The sequence below is a fragment of the Macrobrachium nipponense genome, chromosome 16 (genome assembly GCF_015104395.2).
Source record: "Macrobrachium nipponense isolate FS-2020 chromosome 16, ASM1510439v2, whole genome shotgun sequence".
NCBI lineage: Eukaryota > Metazoa > Arthropoda > Malacostraca > Decapoda > Palaemonidae > Macrobrachium > Macrobrachium nipponense.
In genome coordinates, this window is record NC_087209.1 from 63,455,469 (window position 1) to 63,472,658 (window position 17,190).

The 17,190-nt window shown below is 39.6% G+C and overlaps 1 protein-coding gene across 1 annotated transcript in view; it reads right to left on the reverse strand.

Moving 5' to 3' along the window:
* Positions 1-3,956: 3,956 nt before the first annotated feature.
* Positions 3,957-17,190, reverse strand: part of LOC135195355 (basic proline-rich protein-like) — an 18,459-nt gene continuing 5,225 nt past the window's right edge. Inside the window, exon 2 of the mRNA XM_064221615.1 lies at positions 3,957-4,498. Coding sequence (XP_064077685.1) covers positions 3,957-4,498 — 542 coding nt within the window. The remainder of the gene's footprint in view (positions 4,499-17,190) is intronic.

The following is a 17,190-nucleotide window of genomic DNA, read 5'->3' on the forward strand; positions in this document are numbered from 1 at the left end:
AATCCGCACATCTCTCTCTCTCTCTCTCTCTCTCTCTCTCTCTCTCTCTCTCTCTCTCTCTCTCTCTCTCTGTGGTAGTGGTACTTAATGTAAATGGTTATTAGAGTGAGAGATATCTGAATGTATGGTGGAGTAGTAAAACAATAGACGCTATGATTTATGGTAAAGCGACTGTTATACTTGTGGTTGGTTACCTTCTTCGTAATCCACATTTGGGCTCAGGGTATCAGTAGTACTTGAATTACGAAGGTGAAGAAGAGATGGACACCACGGAACTTAACTGTCGGCTTGGTTGCAGAAATGCGTGTCACGCAACTTTTCAACTTTTTTAGCCATGAGAAAGCCGCTAATTGCCTTCAGATTGGTTTGAATAGTTAAGTGGTTATAGTTACTCTGTGTTACAAATAAAAATTGAGTCTTTCTACCGGATATTCATTAGAGTTAAAACCTCGATTATACCGACGCACATATTTTTACGTCATGAATGTTTATTTTGGGTATATATGCATATATATACATATATACGTATATATATATATATATATATATATATATATATATATATATATATATATATATATATATATATGTACCGACTGGATCGTTACATATATACAACAATCTATATTATTAGATAGATAGATAAAATAAAATACAAAGTAAAATTAAACTGAAGCAACTTTCAGAGAGAGAGAGAGAGAGAGAAGGGAAGGTGAGGGAAGGAAGACGGAGGGGGGTGGCGGTGGAGGTGGGGGGAGAGGGTAGGCGGAGCTCTTTACTGTTGTGTTCGTATCCATTTCTGGATAATCGAGTTTTTGCCTCTTTGTACAGGGACAAGTGTCTTTATTCTTTACAATTAGTGATTCATGATACTCTTATAAATTACGGCACTGGGTGTAATACACTATAGCAAAGTCTCGTACTGATACGAGTGTTCATCACAGAGTTATTGCCCAAAAACGTGCTTGCACTGTCTGTGAAACCCATATTTTTTTTTAGTAGTGTCGTTTTCGCCTTAATAGAAGTAGGGATGTTAGTGTTTCTACTTTGTTTTCATATTGCATTTCAGTTTACGATCGCGAGTTATGTTCTAATAAAATTGTACTCCTTTATATCTTTTTTTCACTTTTATGTAGGACAAAATGTAATATAATTAAATTTCAGTTCATCTTTTCTTTATATCCATACGATATACATTTAATATCTTAAAACTTATCTATAGTTTTTTAAAATGTTTATGGTTGAGTAGTTAATTGTTATGTATATATATATATATATATATATATATATATATATATATATATATATATATATATATATCTTGATGTCTTGCTAATTCGTTTAGGATTGTATCTTTTAATTAGTTATCCTGTAAAATTCAATAAAAATGAAACTTGCCTTAGAAAAATGGCCATTTTCCCCCTAAGTTGCAATTGCTCGCCTGTAGGTAGTATTATTTGAGAGAGAGAGAGAGAGAGAGAGAGAGAGAGAGAGAGAGAGAGAGAGAGAGAGACCAGACAAAGTAGATACGTACTGCAAAAAATCCCTGAGAGTGAGAGAGATTTCAGCAATTTATAACACCAAGAGACAAGGCAGAGTTAAAAAAAATGTTAAGAATATTTCCTGCTAGATTTTGATAAATCGAAATATCTCTCGTGGAATCATACTATAATGGGCGTAATATCTATCTGTCTGTCTGTCATTCAATCACGGCCAAACGGCTGGTCAGATGGGCGTGAAACTTGGCAGGGTTATGGTGGGGATCCCTAAGATGGTTTTCAATGGGGTTTCATCCAACCTACCCCCCTCCTTTGTAGGGGTGGGGGTGAGAAGGGATTTCCTGAAACGGGGCTGTTTCTGGAAGTGAAACGAGGCTGGTTGTTCCCGTAGACTTAGTTACTTTACGAATTTTCATACATAATTTCTGTACAACTTCCCCGGAGAAAGTCGCGAATATTTCAGCTCGGACACAATAGAAGATGAAAATTATCATCAATATCAGCAAGATTTTTTTAATAACTTAAATCCATCGGGACTGCCAGTGCACAAAATAACGTTGAAGAAGTACTGTCTGGTAATGTTGCTTCGGAATTTCGATCCTGCCAATGGACATTGCAATGGAACGAGGTACACTGTTATGGAGCTAAACTCCCACGTCATCGAAGCAGTGATAGCAACGGGCCCTCACACCGGCAAACGTCTGTTCATCCCCCGGATTCCTCTGATGCCTTCGGACAACCAGTTTCCGTTCCAGTTACGGCGCAGGCAGTTTCCCATCAACCTAGCCTTCTCATTCACTGCAAACAAGTCGCAGGGCCAGACTTTGGATCGTGTTGGTGTGTTTCTGCCATCACCCATGTTCACACATGGCCAACTGTATGTGGTGATGAGCAGAGCAACTGACTCAGCCAACTTGAAATTAAGTTGTGGACAAACTGATAATATTCTGTACAAAGAGGTTCTGTAGTAGGTATGTATAAAAATCGCCCTTATTTTAATATTGCTGAACTAATAGTACATATAAATTTTTCACTTCTGCACCCGTATTTTATCACCCATCGTAGATGGGTAAGTTTGTTAGTATAGAAAATCAACGAAAAATCGAGAGAGAATGAGAGGAGAGTATGTGAACTGGGTATGTCAAGATATTGTTTGAAATACGGAGAGAAATCTAACGCAAGAATAGACATCTTGTTTATTGTTTATTGTGGCTTCCTATTCACTGGTGAGGTTCTTCCTGACTACTGTTGGTGGAGTTGAACAGCCCAAGGAGAAGGAACTGAAGGAGAAAATTTCGGCTTGCCAGAGAGTGAACTTGGACAGGATAATTCTTCAGCAGCAACAGAGGCTCAACAACAATGAATAGATTCAGAAGGCGGGCGGAAGGGAAGAACACACTCATGTGATGCAGATCACTCGGGTGTTGCAACAGCAGGCCTGGCAAGAAAGGGCCTACTTGCTCGAAGCTGACACGTTTGTTCCTGAAGAGGGACAACGACCATGAAAAGAGGGAAAATCGGCAGCTGAAGACAAGATCCTAAAGATCACAGATGAAAATCAGCAGGTGATGGAAAAGACAAAGGAAATTGGGGAGAGAATTGATGCCCTATGTGAGAGGAAAAGGGAACTAACAGTGCGGTTGGCAGAGGCAAAAAGCCAGGTTGAGAAGCAAGGAAAACTAGTACGACAGAAGGAGAAAGACCCGCAGTTAAAAAGTGAAGAAGCGGCGCGAATGTCGAGGCTCATCAGGGAACAAAAGGACGCAACCAAAAAGCACGAATACGGAAGAAAAGATGTCGAGGTAATGTTGGAGCGCGTGCAGAAGGTAGTGGAAGACCTCAGGAAGTAAAAGTGTGGACTCCAGTGTGAAGTTGAGGCTGTGAAACTCAAGAGGAAGGAGCTGACATGCCTTGTAGAGAAAGGAAATCGCGGCTGGAGAGGAAGACCGGTGTCCAGGGCAAACGGAACGAAATGATGGAAGATGAGGTTGAACAGCTGCGAGGAGGGAAGGATAAATTGGTTTACAACCTGAAGAACCTGTAGGGGAAAAGCAGACGCCTGGAGAAAGACAACTGGAAACTGAAGGAGCAGCTGTTCGTCTTCAAGGAATGGCGCGATCTCCGAGTAATACTGCGATCGTCAAGGAATGGTGCTGGCCGTCGCAAAGGGGAGGGATGAGATGTGAAAAATATGAGGAGAATGTTTGTTATATGGAAAGTTTAATGTGTAATTGTAATAAGTTTGCTTTATTGATCATTGAAGGAAGTTGAAGTTGCTGGGAAATAAATATACTCAAATGTTTTGTTAAGAGTTTTATTGATTCCTGAAAGGGAAAGGAGGATGGGTGGATTGAAGAAGGCGTGAGGAAAATGAGAGGATTGGTGGAGTGCCAGGAGAAGCAGTGAATTCAGAGAAGCCCCAGGAGAATTGAAAGGATTCAGTGGCATATTCTGGTTCTAAGACTGAGCAAAGGTGTTGTCTCTGCTGGGACAGGCGGGCGAGGCCCGCCACGCTTCCCGGGAGGGGCGGGCGGGGCCTGCCGCGCGTCCTGGGACGGGCGGGCGAGTCCTGCCACGTGTCCCAGTACGAGCGGGTCCCAGGACTGGCGGGCGAGGCCTGCCACGTGTTCCGGGACAGATGGGCGTGGCCCGCCATATATCCCGGGACGGGTGGGTGAGGCCCACCACATGTCCTGGGACGGGCGGGCAAGGCCCGCCACTTGTCCCGGGACAGGCGGGCAAGGTCCACCAACTGTCCCGGGATGGGCCAGTGAGGCCTGCTACAAGTCCCGGGATGGGCGGGAGAGGCCCACCATATGCCCCGGGACTGGCGGGCGAGACGCGCCACGTGTCCCGGGACAGGCAGGCGAGGCCCACCACCTGTCCTGTGATGGGCTGGCAAGGCCCGCCACGAGTCCCAGGATGGGCGGGCAAGGCCCGCCACATGTCCTGGACTGGCCGGCGAGGCCCGCCACTTGTCCCGGAACGTTTGGGATGGCCTTTGTCCAAAATGTAAGGAAAAAAAAAGAGGAAATATGGGAAAATGGAGCAGTTATGACTTACCTTAGATAATTGTTAAAGGGAATGCAAGGTCGCTATTGAAAACTCAGCAGATTAATTTAATTTACATTTATTTACAAGCAACATTGACAGGGCTGGAGCATTCACATAGGCGGGACGTATGTTCCACTTCTCCTGAGGGATGCTTTTGAAAGACGTATCCCTCATGAGAGGTGGAACATACACCCTGCTTATGTGAACTCTTGAGAGCGACTGAGAGTTTCCAGTTCCGTGATTGGCTTATCAACAGCCAATCAGGAGCGTTGTAAGGGACTGGCCTAGACATCAGATGCACCGGTGATGTGAATTTACTATAGTAATATCTGTTTACATCATAATACATTTAAAATAGACCTGAAATTATGTTTTCTTTATGCAGTGAGAAGTTGAGCTTCTATTGTATTTGCAACAATATTTGATTCAGGACCCAGGACAGATTGAAACTTTTTTCCTTGTATGATCATGAAATGCGCCAGCATTTACTTGTTTTTGTTTAGTTTAGTGGTCGCAAGATAAAATTAATTAGATAATTAAATATCTTAAATATGGATTATTGTGTCTCAATTGATTAAAAGTACTGCACCAGGTAAAAAAAAAAAAAAAAACAAAAAAAAAAAAAAAGCTCTCTCAAGTTCAAAGCAAATGTAACTGTCGTTTCTCTCTCTCTGGTAGAGAAGACGGTTCAGTATTATAATAAATAACAGGTACTGGAATTGTAGGTGGATGCATTCCATAGCGATAGTAATGATACCCAATATGATAGGTAGATTACTCGGTTGTATGAACATATATACAGGGTGTTTCGAAATTAAAGGGCCCCCCCCCCCCCCCCCCCCCCCCCCCCCCCCCCCCCCCCCCCCCCCCCCCCCCCCCCCCCCCCCCCCTCACCACCCCCCCCCCCCCCCCCCCCCCCCCCCCCCCCCCCCACCTCTACAGCATAAACTAAAATTGATATGGACAAAAACAAAAGTAACTCAGAACAGGTATTTATTTAAGTTTCTCTCTGAGTATTTGATATTTTGTGTGACCTCCACCACAGCCTGCATTCTTGAGGGGTATGATTTCAGCAAATCACAAAAAAGCTGAGACTCAAACTCCATTTCCCTGAGCACTTCGGTCACCTCTCTTCGCAGGTCGTTGAGGCTTGATATACCATCATAGTTCACTGTGCGTGCTTCAACACGATCCTTTAAGATACTACCAATGTTTCCACACACATTAAGGTCAGGGGAGCTACCTGGAAATTCACTTGACGAAAAGAAATCGATACCACTGTTTCGAAGCAGCTCCTGTGCCATGGTGTATATAATGCATAAATATGATTTCTTCAACAGATAACACATTTTCAGAATCTTTGAGGAAAGGAAATACTCCACCAGTAAGCACAGTTTCTCTGAAGTATTCGCCATTCCATGACTGTCCTTTTTCTTTGATGATCCACATTAACCGTTTGACTGTGAAATGGAGAAAAATTCCCAAACATTCAGGTAATTTCACAACTTGGCGATCGTGCACATCATTGCTGATATCATCCAACTTTGCAGCCCAAATGATGTCATTTTTATGATTTGGCTTCCTGACTGTGAAAATGATGCAGCAACATGGAGAAAGTCAGCTTCATCCCAATCTTTAAGAAATGAACCACAAAACCATGCACGGTCTTCTCTCTGATGCTGAGTGATGTTGGGCTTGCTGATAACATGAAATGGCTTGACACCAGATGTTTTCAACTCACGATATACAGCACTATAACTTCTCTTCTTTCCCCTTTTTGGTTTTTAGTTCAAGCGCCAATTTACGTAAAGACTTTCTTGGTCTACCTAAAGCCTCAGCTATGATGTCTTTTGACTCCTGAGAAAGGACTTCAGCCCTTACAAGGTTCTCACTCTTTTTGCGATGACAGTCTTATAGATTTTTGTTCCAGTTTATTTTAACAAAGGATTCATCTCTTTTAATGTATTTAGCTATCCCTGGCCTCTTTGAAGGTTATGGCCCGGATTCGGTCAATCCATCTGATTTCCCCCAAGTCGTTAGCCATGGCTGTATCTAACTCCGTCACTCAGTCTGAAAATACAAGAAATGTAAAATAAAAAATTACTTAATAGAAATTTAAGATAATGTACTTGGAGATAGGCTATAGCAGAAAACTTCATAACTTAACATTTGTTCTGTGGAGGGGGGTGGGGCTCTAATTTCGAAACACCCTGTAGTATACTACATAATTAATTAGTCAATGACTGAACGTGACTGAACGCTTGAAAATGGAATTCAAATTTTCATCATCTCTATGAAATTTTCAGTTTTAAAACAATTTGATGATATAGTGTAGTTACACAGTACTGTAGGAGTGCTGCATATTTTATTGGAATACAACATTCTTTAAAACTACTGTAATTCAAATTGACCGTCCGTCACAGAATTGTACAAAGAATTTCCAGCCACATAACATGGATTCCCTGGAAAATGACTTTGTGGTTAATCAAAGGTTTGTTTACTTTTGTTCTGTTACTGAACTGGGACTGAATTTACATTCCAGGTGATTAATGGTCGCTGAACCGCATTCATTCAAAACAATTCTTATTATTTATATGTTCTCAGATAATAAGATAATTGTGAATTGCATATTTACATCCCATTTTTAATGTGTTACAAGGAGTCTCAAATATTTTCGACGTTCAGAAAGCTGCCTTCATATTATATTAAACATATACGCAATGTCTTACTAAGGTTGCGTTCACACCAAACGTGTCGCGTCGAGTCGCGCTAATTCATGACTATAGTCAAGTTTCAAATCGATGCCATTCATTCTGAGAGCAAAAGTCAATTTCACCTCTTCGGATGACATTGTCTGAATCGGATGCTGGCTAAATCATTTTCCTGCTCTTGATTATAACAACGCTTTAAGCATCTTATATATTGGTATTTTTCATAGAAAGCTTGAAAAACTTCGCAAATGGTGGAGACGGTATTATTATTATTATTATTATTATTATTATTATTATTATTATTATTATTATTATTTTGTCTATCACAGTCCTCCAATTCGACTGGGTGATATTTATAGTGTGGGGTTCCGGGTTGCATCGTGCCTCCTTAGGAGTCCATCACTTTTCTTACTATGTGCGCCGTTTCTAGGATCACACTCTTTTGCACGAGTCCTGGAGCTACTTCAGCCTCTAGTTTTTCCAGAATCCTTTTCAGGGATCTTGGGATCGTGCCTAGTGTTCCTATGATTATGGGTACAATTTCCACTGGCATATCCCATATCCTTCTTATTTCTATTTTCAGGTCTTGATACTTATCCATTTTTTCCCTTTCTCTTCAACTCTGGTGTCCCATGGTATTGCGACATCAATGAGTGATACTTTTTTCTTCTTCTTCTTCTTTTTATTATTATTATTAGTATTATTATTATTATTATTATTATTATTATTATTATTATTATTATTATTCTTATTATTATTATTATTATTATTATTATTATTATTATTATTATTATTATTATTTAGTATATGAAACCTATTCATTGGAAGAAGCCCACCACAGGGGCCATTGACCTAAAATTCAAGCTTCCTAAGAATATGGTGTTCATTCGAAAGAAGTAAGAGGAAGTAAATGGAAATGCAGAAAGAAGCGATACAAGTTACTTAAAAAGAAAGAAACCAATGAATAAATAGAGAGATATCTAAAAATGTAAGAAGACTAGTATTAGGGAATTAATGCATTGCATTTTCGCTTGACCTTCTGAAGTAGCAACTGCACGACTTCCTCGGGGAGGCTGTTGCACAGTGCAACTGTGTCAGGAATTCTAATGAAATATGGATCAATAACTATGAAACAAAAATAAGGAACTTTGTGAGCTTGATATAAACCAATTAGTCAGTTTGTTTCTTTTCTCCTCAAATTCAAAGATTGGACTGTGCTTTGCTAAACATAACTGTACTGTCTTTGCTACTCTCTTTAATATCAGTCACAATATATTTTGACACTTTGCATGTGCCTCAGTAACATGGTTGGTGTGGGGTTGGCCTGCCACCTTGGTGGCCGCGAGTTCGATTCTCGGCATTCCATTGAGGAGTTAGAGATATGTATTTCTGGCGATAGAAGTTCACCCTCGACGGGGTTCGGAAGTCACGTAAAGCCTGTGGTCCCGTTGCTGAATAACCACTGGTTCCATGCAATGTTAAAACGCCATACAAACGAACAAACAAAAGTAACGTCCACTTTAGTATTGGACTTTAAAATCGAAAATCTCTATTGATTTCAACAAGAAATGACTCTTATACCATTACTGTTGTGCTCTTAAATCATATTAAGAAACCAACCTACAGTATATGCATTCCAAAATAAGCAAATTACTGTAATGATGTTGAGTAAGATGTAGTCTTCAGAGCTCTTCGAATCCTCGGGCAGATCATTTTCTCTTGTTGTAAATAATTCTTTATATAAATCGCTGGCTATCAGGCCTCATTGTGACACGGTGTTAATTTATAATGTCTCTTACGGTCATGGATACGCAGCCACCTTCACGACCCTACATCTACATCAAACACCGACATATCTTTGCTTTTAAGTATTGTGTTGTCAAATGTAGAATGGCATAAATCGCTCTCTGAATCATTGGAGCATTGCGACTTATTGGTTTCATGACAGTTACTATACAAATGGATAAACAGATTTTAAGACCGTATGTTTTATTGTTTTCAGTTACAGCAAATAGAATGTAGGATGAAGGATTAAGGAAAAAAAACTAGGCCATCTAGAGGATGTTTTCTTTTATTAATTGATGTTCACTAATAAAAAAAAAAATCTTCCATATGGCATAGCTTTTTCCCTTATCCTAATCGGTCTTCATTGGTGTCTCAATGTAACTTTGGTAATGAAATAGGCAAGGTCGTTAATCAAAAAAATACATAATGATTTTTTTAACTTGACCTTCGACTGTGAATTAAAACGGTATAGGGCGAATCTTTTCACGATAATTCAAAAACAATAAATTGTTATTAAAGAAATGTGAATTAAAAGAATAAAATATTCGCTTTGATCATCTCTACTCGAAATAAAAAAGAAGAAAAGAAAACCCCTCCTTTCAAAGAATATACCGTAGATGCCATAGCATGTTTGTGGAAGGAAGATGACAAATAAAAACGAACGAAAGAGGGAAGAGACAACGATTGTTGACAGAGGAGGGGGAAAGGACATTGCAAAAATAAACAAACAATGCGTTTAGAAAAGCAATGTATTTAGCCCGAGTCCGTGAGAAGAGAGAGAGAGAGAGCGCATTTAGCCCGTTTCCCTTAGAAGTAAAGAGAGAGAGAGAGAGAGAGAAGAAAACAATACATTTAGCCCGATTCTCTTAGAAGTAAAGAGAGAGAGAGAGAAAACAATACATTCAACCCGATTCCCTGAGAAAAGGGAGAGAGTGAGAGAAAGAGAGAGGGAAAAATAGCGCATCCAGCCCTATTCCATTAAAAGAACGAGAGAGAGGAAGATAGAGAGAGCGAGAGAGAGAAGAAAACAATACATTTAACCTGATTCCCTTAGAAGAGAGAGAGAGAGAGAGAGAGACCAATACATTTAGCCCGATTCCCTTAGAAGTAAAGCGAGAGAGAGAGAAAACAATACATATGACCCGATTCCCTAAGGAAAAGGAGAGAAAGTCACTTAAAAGAGAGAGAGAGAGAGATGGGGGCGGGGGTGAAAGGAGAGGAAAATACATTTAGCCCGTTTCCCTTAGAAGTAAAGAGAGAGAGAGAGAGAGAGGAAACATACATTTGAACCTGATTCCCTGAGAAAAAGGTGAGGGAAAGAAAGAGAGAAAAACAGCGCATCTAGCCCGATTCCCTTAAAAGAGATAGAGAGAGAGAGAGAGAGAGAGAGAATACATTTAGTCCAATGCCCTTATGTAAAGAGAGAGAGAGAGAAAAGAAAACAATACATTTAGCCCGATGCTCTCAGAAGAGAGAGAGAGAGAGAGGAAAACGTCGAGCGCCATTAAACAAACAACGGGCAAATAACCCAATAAGAGTCGAGGTACCCCTCAAAGCGAATCTAATTTCCCCCCTTCGACGCAGTTAACCTTCAACCTCGCAGACGCTTGCGAGCAAACAAACGGGCGAGCTAGCGAGCCAGCGAGGGAACGAGACCACCTCGCTCGCTCGCTAGCTCGCTGGCTACAAAACAACAACAAATGGATTCTAATATCGCGCGGGGCCCGCAGCATGAAATAGTGAGCTCTTAACATGGCGGGGCGAACAATTTTGCCTGCTTTATAAATTGCCGGTATTTGTTGAAGCATGAATACAAGGAGACCGGAGTCTTCATTTACATAGCGCGTTTTGTTCGGTGACAAGACTATTACTCCTCTGCGCCACGGAAAGTGATCCGGTCGTCGTTTTTTTTCTTATTTTTTTTATTCCTTTTCCAATAAGTAATGTAACATTCAGAGAGAGAGAGAGAGAGAGAGAGAGAGAGAGAGAGAGAGAGAGAGAGAGAGAATACAACACCCACAGTCGGACACAGAATGAGAGAGAAAAGAAAATTGGTCTTTTCTTCTCAGGATTGTTTTACCGTATAACAGATGTAATGAAATTAGACACTTGCAATGCGGTTGTGTGTAAAAGGTGTGTAAGCACTGACATAACAAGAGAAGAGATGAACTTTAAATGAAGGTGTCGAGTGGACACATGCTCAGATATATTACAGAAAATGATCTCGTAAATTCGGAGGAGAAAAGTACCGTTGTTTTCGAAAAAATGGTTGCCCAAATGTAATTGAGATGACCAAGCGGCGTGGTCGGTATGGTGACGGCGTGCTACCTCGGTGGCCACGAGTTCGATTCTCGGGCATTCCACTGAGGTGTGAGAGATGTTTATCTCTGGTGATTGAAGTTCACTCTCGACGTGGTTCGGAAGTCACGTAAAAGCCGTTGGTCCCGTTGCTGAATAACCACTGGTTCCGTGCAACGTAAAAACACCATACAAACAAACAAACATGGTCTAGGTCAGTGTATTTAATGAGCCAGTTTAAATATTCCAAATAATGTAGATGTTTGTACAGATAAAATTTGGCCCCGTCCCACAAAACTAGTACTACATTTCCCCTTTTTGTCTTTAAAGTTATACATTTCTAGGCGACTGGCAATACTGTAATGCGGTGTCAGTTGCAAAGATCGTGTAAGCTATTACAGCAATCGTTACAGTGGTTTCTAATGTTGCTGAAAAACTGTTCTGTAGCCATTAGTTGCAGATATTTACTTTATCGACAGCCAGTATGCCTATGGGAAACGATTGGATATTTATGAAGACTTTTTATATTTTAATTAGCTAACCGGAAACCTCCAGAATTTTGGTGTTGAAATCGACACCTTTATTAATTGTTGTCCGCACTTTTTCTGTCCGCCCTCACATCTTAAAAACTACTGAGTCTAGAGGGCTGCAAATTGGTATGTTGATCATCCACCCTCCAATCATCAAACGTACCAAATTGCAGCCCTCTGCCCTTAGTAGTAGTAGTAGTAGTTTTATTATTATTTTTTTTAAGTTGGGCTTGATTATACGCTGTTCAGAAATCGATTGCGGCGAAGAAACTTCGACGCATTTTTTACTTGATTATTGTTGACATGGTTGTCAAGTCTCTTACCAAATTGGTAAAACTGAAACTACTACTAGTGCAGCCTGGTTCCGCCCAGCCGCCGACCGGAATGTCTACCCCGTTTTGTTTATGATTTTGCGCATGTTTATGGCTTCTGTTCACGTTTATGATGTTTACCGTCTTTTGTTTATGTTTTGACGTTCATCCCCCGGTGGTCGGTACTAAACACGATGCCCATCTTGCACGTAAACTGGTAGTTACCGAACCAAAGGGGCCCGGTGGTAGTGTTTTATTAAAATGTAAATAGTTAAATAGTGGCACTATTCTGTCGCCCTTTATGTAGTTGTCGTGTATCTCATTTCCTTATCTGCGTTTTATTCTTGTTCTATATGACTGACTGTTCTCGCAATTTGAGTAATTAATAATAATAATTAATAATAATATTGCATTCGAGTGGATTGAGGAGTCTGGTACCTCACTTTTCACTGGGCAATTCCTGTGGCGTCACAAGCGATCCGAATCCATCCGAAATAATAATAATAATAATAATACGGGGACATACATATTACCAGAATTAGGCTTCATTAAGACTGGATGGTCTAGATTTAAGATACTTTAATTTACCAAATACAAGCTTTCGGAGACATACAATGAGGAGATAACAGCTCATCTTGGGTGTGTGTGTGTGTGTGTGTGTGTATCAATATAGTCCACCTAACTTGTGTTGATTCGTATTTCTATACTTCCTGGTTGACCTGCCCGCTTATAATTCAGCTCTAACCATTCCTTGCAGTCATCTAGTTCTCCGTGGCCGTAGGCTTGATCCTTCGTACATACATACATACATACATACATACATACATACATACATAAACACCGATCAACCATAAGAGTGGTTGTCGTGAATCCTCTGTCCTTATCACCTATTCTTAAGATGTATTCGTATACGTCGGCAAAAAAAAAAGTTTTAACAGCGCTGTTGACAAAAAAAAAAAAAAACTTTTACACGGTGTCCCAAAACCTCTCATCTTTGCTTTCCAAGCAACTGCTAACTTCCCGGCGTAATGCCATGCATTATAGAACAATTAGGCTGAAAGCTTTTTTCCTCTGTGTGTGTGTGCGTGTTTTTTTTTTTTTTTTAATTGGGTCGCACTTGCAAGACAAAAGTTTTCCTTCACAATGACCGTCCGTTAGGTTCGTATATTTATTGTCCTCTCTCTCTCTCTCTCTCTCTCTCTCTCTCTCTCTCTCTTCTTTCCATGAGGGATTTTGCCCATTGAAAGGGGGTTCAAGAAGCACCCAGAGGCCGCTGACTTGAAATTCAAGCTTCCAAAGAACGTGGGTTTCGTTAGAAAGATGTAACAGAGGTTAATGGGAATTACGGAACGAAGAGATCACTTAGTAAAAGAAACAGTTAATTAGGCAATTAATAAATAAATAGAAAACAAATATTTGGTAAATTATTGAAATACAAGCAATGTAGGTATTAGGGCACTAATGTTGTTTAGGATAACGATGGATTGCGGGGGGAGGGGGCGAGAGGGGTGTGTTGAATAAAACACCTACTTCCTACCCCCTCCTCCTACCGATTCCCTGACCCCGCCTCCCCTCCCCCACTCTTCTCTCTTCCGTGAAAGCGTGAGCAGACCTCATTGAACTTTCTTCATTTCAAGAATCTCATTATTTCACTTAATCAACTATTTCTTCAATCAGCTGTCTCCCCCCCCCCCCACCCCCCCCCCACCCCCCCACCCCCCACCCCCGCGCCCTCGGTCACACTACTCCCTCCCCCCTCCCTCCCTCCACACACGGTGACTCCGACCCGACCCTCACTCTCTGTCACACACACACCCTGACCCCTCCCCCCTCCCCCTCCCCCCTCCCCCTCCCCCCACCCTCTTTCCCAAAAACCGCAGCACACAACATTTCCTCATCAAAACTTCGTTCATTTTTCTCCCTCTATCGGAATCCATCAATGAGGAAGAACTTCCCCGATGAATATTCTCCAACTAAGAAATGACAACAGCTTTATTTATAGCACCTCTCTCTCTCTCTCTCTCTCTCTCTCGGTCTGTTCGTTTTCACAAGCGCCGTTAAGCCTTTTATTTCTTCTATATTTATTTGTATGTTATTCGTTTTGCAAATTTAGTTTTTTTAATGGTTATTTGTTTCTCGACTATCATATGCTAACTTATTGAGGTGCTTACCATGTAATTGGTCTTTTGCTTTTGTTTCATTTTGGATGATAATAGTGTTTTTTTTTATGTAATTCCACTTTTCAAGTCTGTGTATATAATGCACGCTCTCTCTCTCTCTCTCTCTCTCTCTCTCTCTCTCTCTCTCACATTATATATATATATATATATATATATATATAATATATATATATATATATATATATATATACACACACACACACACACACACACACACGCTTTCGTTTAGAAGCAATACCGCGGGCTTATTTTCAAATCATCTGCGCAGAGCAGATGCTAAAAAGATAAATACAAAAATAAAGGAAAATGTTGAACAATAGCCTTTAAAAAAAAAAAAACATTGAACAATGGCGTGAAAGGTTTTTGCTAAATTTATTGGAAATAGCTATTGATATTCGCCTTCAAATAACGGTGAAGGTAATAATGCATTGTGTATTTACAAAGCAAACGTTTCAATAACTCTGCCAGCAGTCATGAACATTAATCGACTGTCAGTGATTATTTACAGCTCGCCCACGGGAACAGCAAACGCTTATACACAGCTGTAATTAATGCTGTATTCCGCTTGCATGTGTATCTAACTCAGAATACAGAGCGATGCTTGAATGTCGAATATTACTGGGATTCTTTGTCACCTGATCTGCGTCATTTGGAAGAACGCTACTCCGAAAGTGACGTGTAATAATGTTGGAAATACGTCTTATCAGACGCAAAAGTGTCAGCTGACAATAACTGTGTCGTGGGCGTTTGACACATGTTAGGTAAAGTGGTTGGAATATCAACATATGGCAGAGATTAACAAAGATTAGGTAAACTGGGTGGAATATCTACATTTTGCAGAGATTGACAAAGATTAGGTAATGTGGTTGGAATATCTGCATTTTACAGACTGACAAAGATTAGGTAATCTGATTGGAATATTATCTACATTTTGCAGAGGTTAACAAAGATTAGGTAAAATGAAGTAGCTTAAACCATACCATATACAGGTTGACAATGGTTATGCTGAAATTGAAAAAAAAACCTTTATGCAAACCGATATTGTAGCTAAGAAATCATGTCAGTTATTTACATATCAGTTGGGAATAAGATTATATGCAAATCGGTATGTATGTAACACATATGTGACTTATTTTCAAATCACATAGAAATAAGGTCAGAAGTCTACAGACGGCTCAAAAAAATCTTTAAGTAAAGATAGATTGATCTTATACTAAGAGATAAAGAAAACGATGCGGATTCGTCAGCTCTTAGGAAACTAGTCGAATTTCTGCGCTTAATTCTAATATATGTTACGTAATATTAATTAAATAGCACTGTTTGTAATTGAATAAAAAAAAAACATGATGTAGGAATATGATAGTAGTGAATGAACATAAAAATCGGGTTGATAGGCACAGATTGTAATTGTATGGTTTAGCGTCGAAAATGTGAAGTTGCAATTATAATTATTGACCGTTTCATTATATTAAAATCCTTTCAATTAATCTCATGCGCAATGCTTTCATTTTTACGTATTCTGAAGTAGTTAATAAAAGGAAGTACATCAAAATAGGAAAAGAGGAATCGTAAATCGTCTTGGTGTTTATGTCTTTTGCAAAAGTTGTTGAAATGGAGACGTGAACAATCGTAAATATTGCTCATGAAAAATGCCATGGTGTTTGTGCCTTTTACGCAATGTGCTAAATAAGGGGACATTGAAATAGAATGTTATTATTATTTAAAAATATAAAGGTTCTTGAAACTGAATTTCACTCAGCTCAGATTTGTAACCCAAAATTTGGGCTTATTACAATGGAATGGAATAAATAAACGTGCGAACTTCCTTCAGAATCATTCCCCTACAAAATACATTTATTTTCGTGTTATTTTTAAAATAGGATAATACTATTGAAATCAAACTTGGAAGATAAGATAATTAAATATTTCATTTTACGAATTAAACAGAAATAAGGAATTGAATCCCCATAAACAGAGGCATTTTTTTCGTTGTGGAAAAATACCATTAAAGTAAAAATGTGGATGAAAAGATACCGAAATATTTCATTACGTCAATAAACATAAGCATAAAATTGAATCCCCACAAACAGCTTTTATTTATTTATTTATTTATTTATTTATTTTCTTGCGTGTTTCGCAAACGTCGGTGAAGAAACGTTTCTCTTGACGTCGCAGAAGCTCTTGCTCAACGTTCAACGCGTGCCCCTCCTCGTCGAGGTTGCCTCAGGGGGTGTATGGGGGTGGGAGGGGCCGATGGGGTGGGGGCAAGAGATGAGGTTGTTAAAATGTTTGAAAAATGAAACAAAAGGACCAGAATATTCCCTGAAAATAAAGATGAAAGGCTTTGTCATGTTTTAGCTAACAAAGGATGTCAGATGCTTCATTCTCTCTCTCTCTCTCTCTCTCTCTGGGTTATGAAGGGAAACATCGGCCGTATCATAAGTTCAAGCGTTACCTTCCGACCATGAGAGAGCAAGAGAGAGAGAGAGAGAGAGAGAGAGAGCACAGAGACGGAGACTACAAAAGAGTAAACATTGATGTTTTTTTCTCTCTCTCTTTTTAAGTAATTCATGAAATAAGAACTTAATAACTTGACAGAAGATCATAACAAAAAACGAATTTATAAAATATAGGGAAGAGATACTAAAAGTAAGAGAAATGAAATAATAAAAAATACAATTTTAGCGAAAAAATATTAATTTATTTATTTATTTTTATTTTAATTGATTCAACAGTTGGTACTACAGAAGGACTTTAGCCGATGCAAAGGTTGATGCTACTACTACTACTACTACTACATTTTCAGCAACAGACTTTAATCC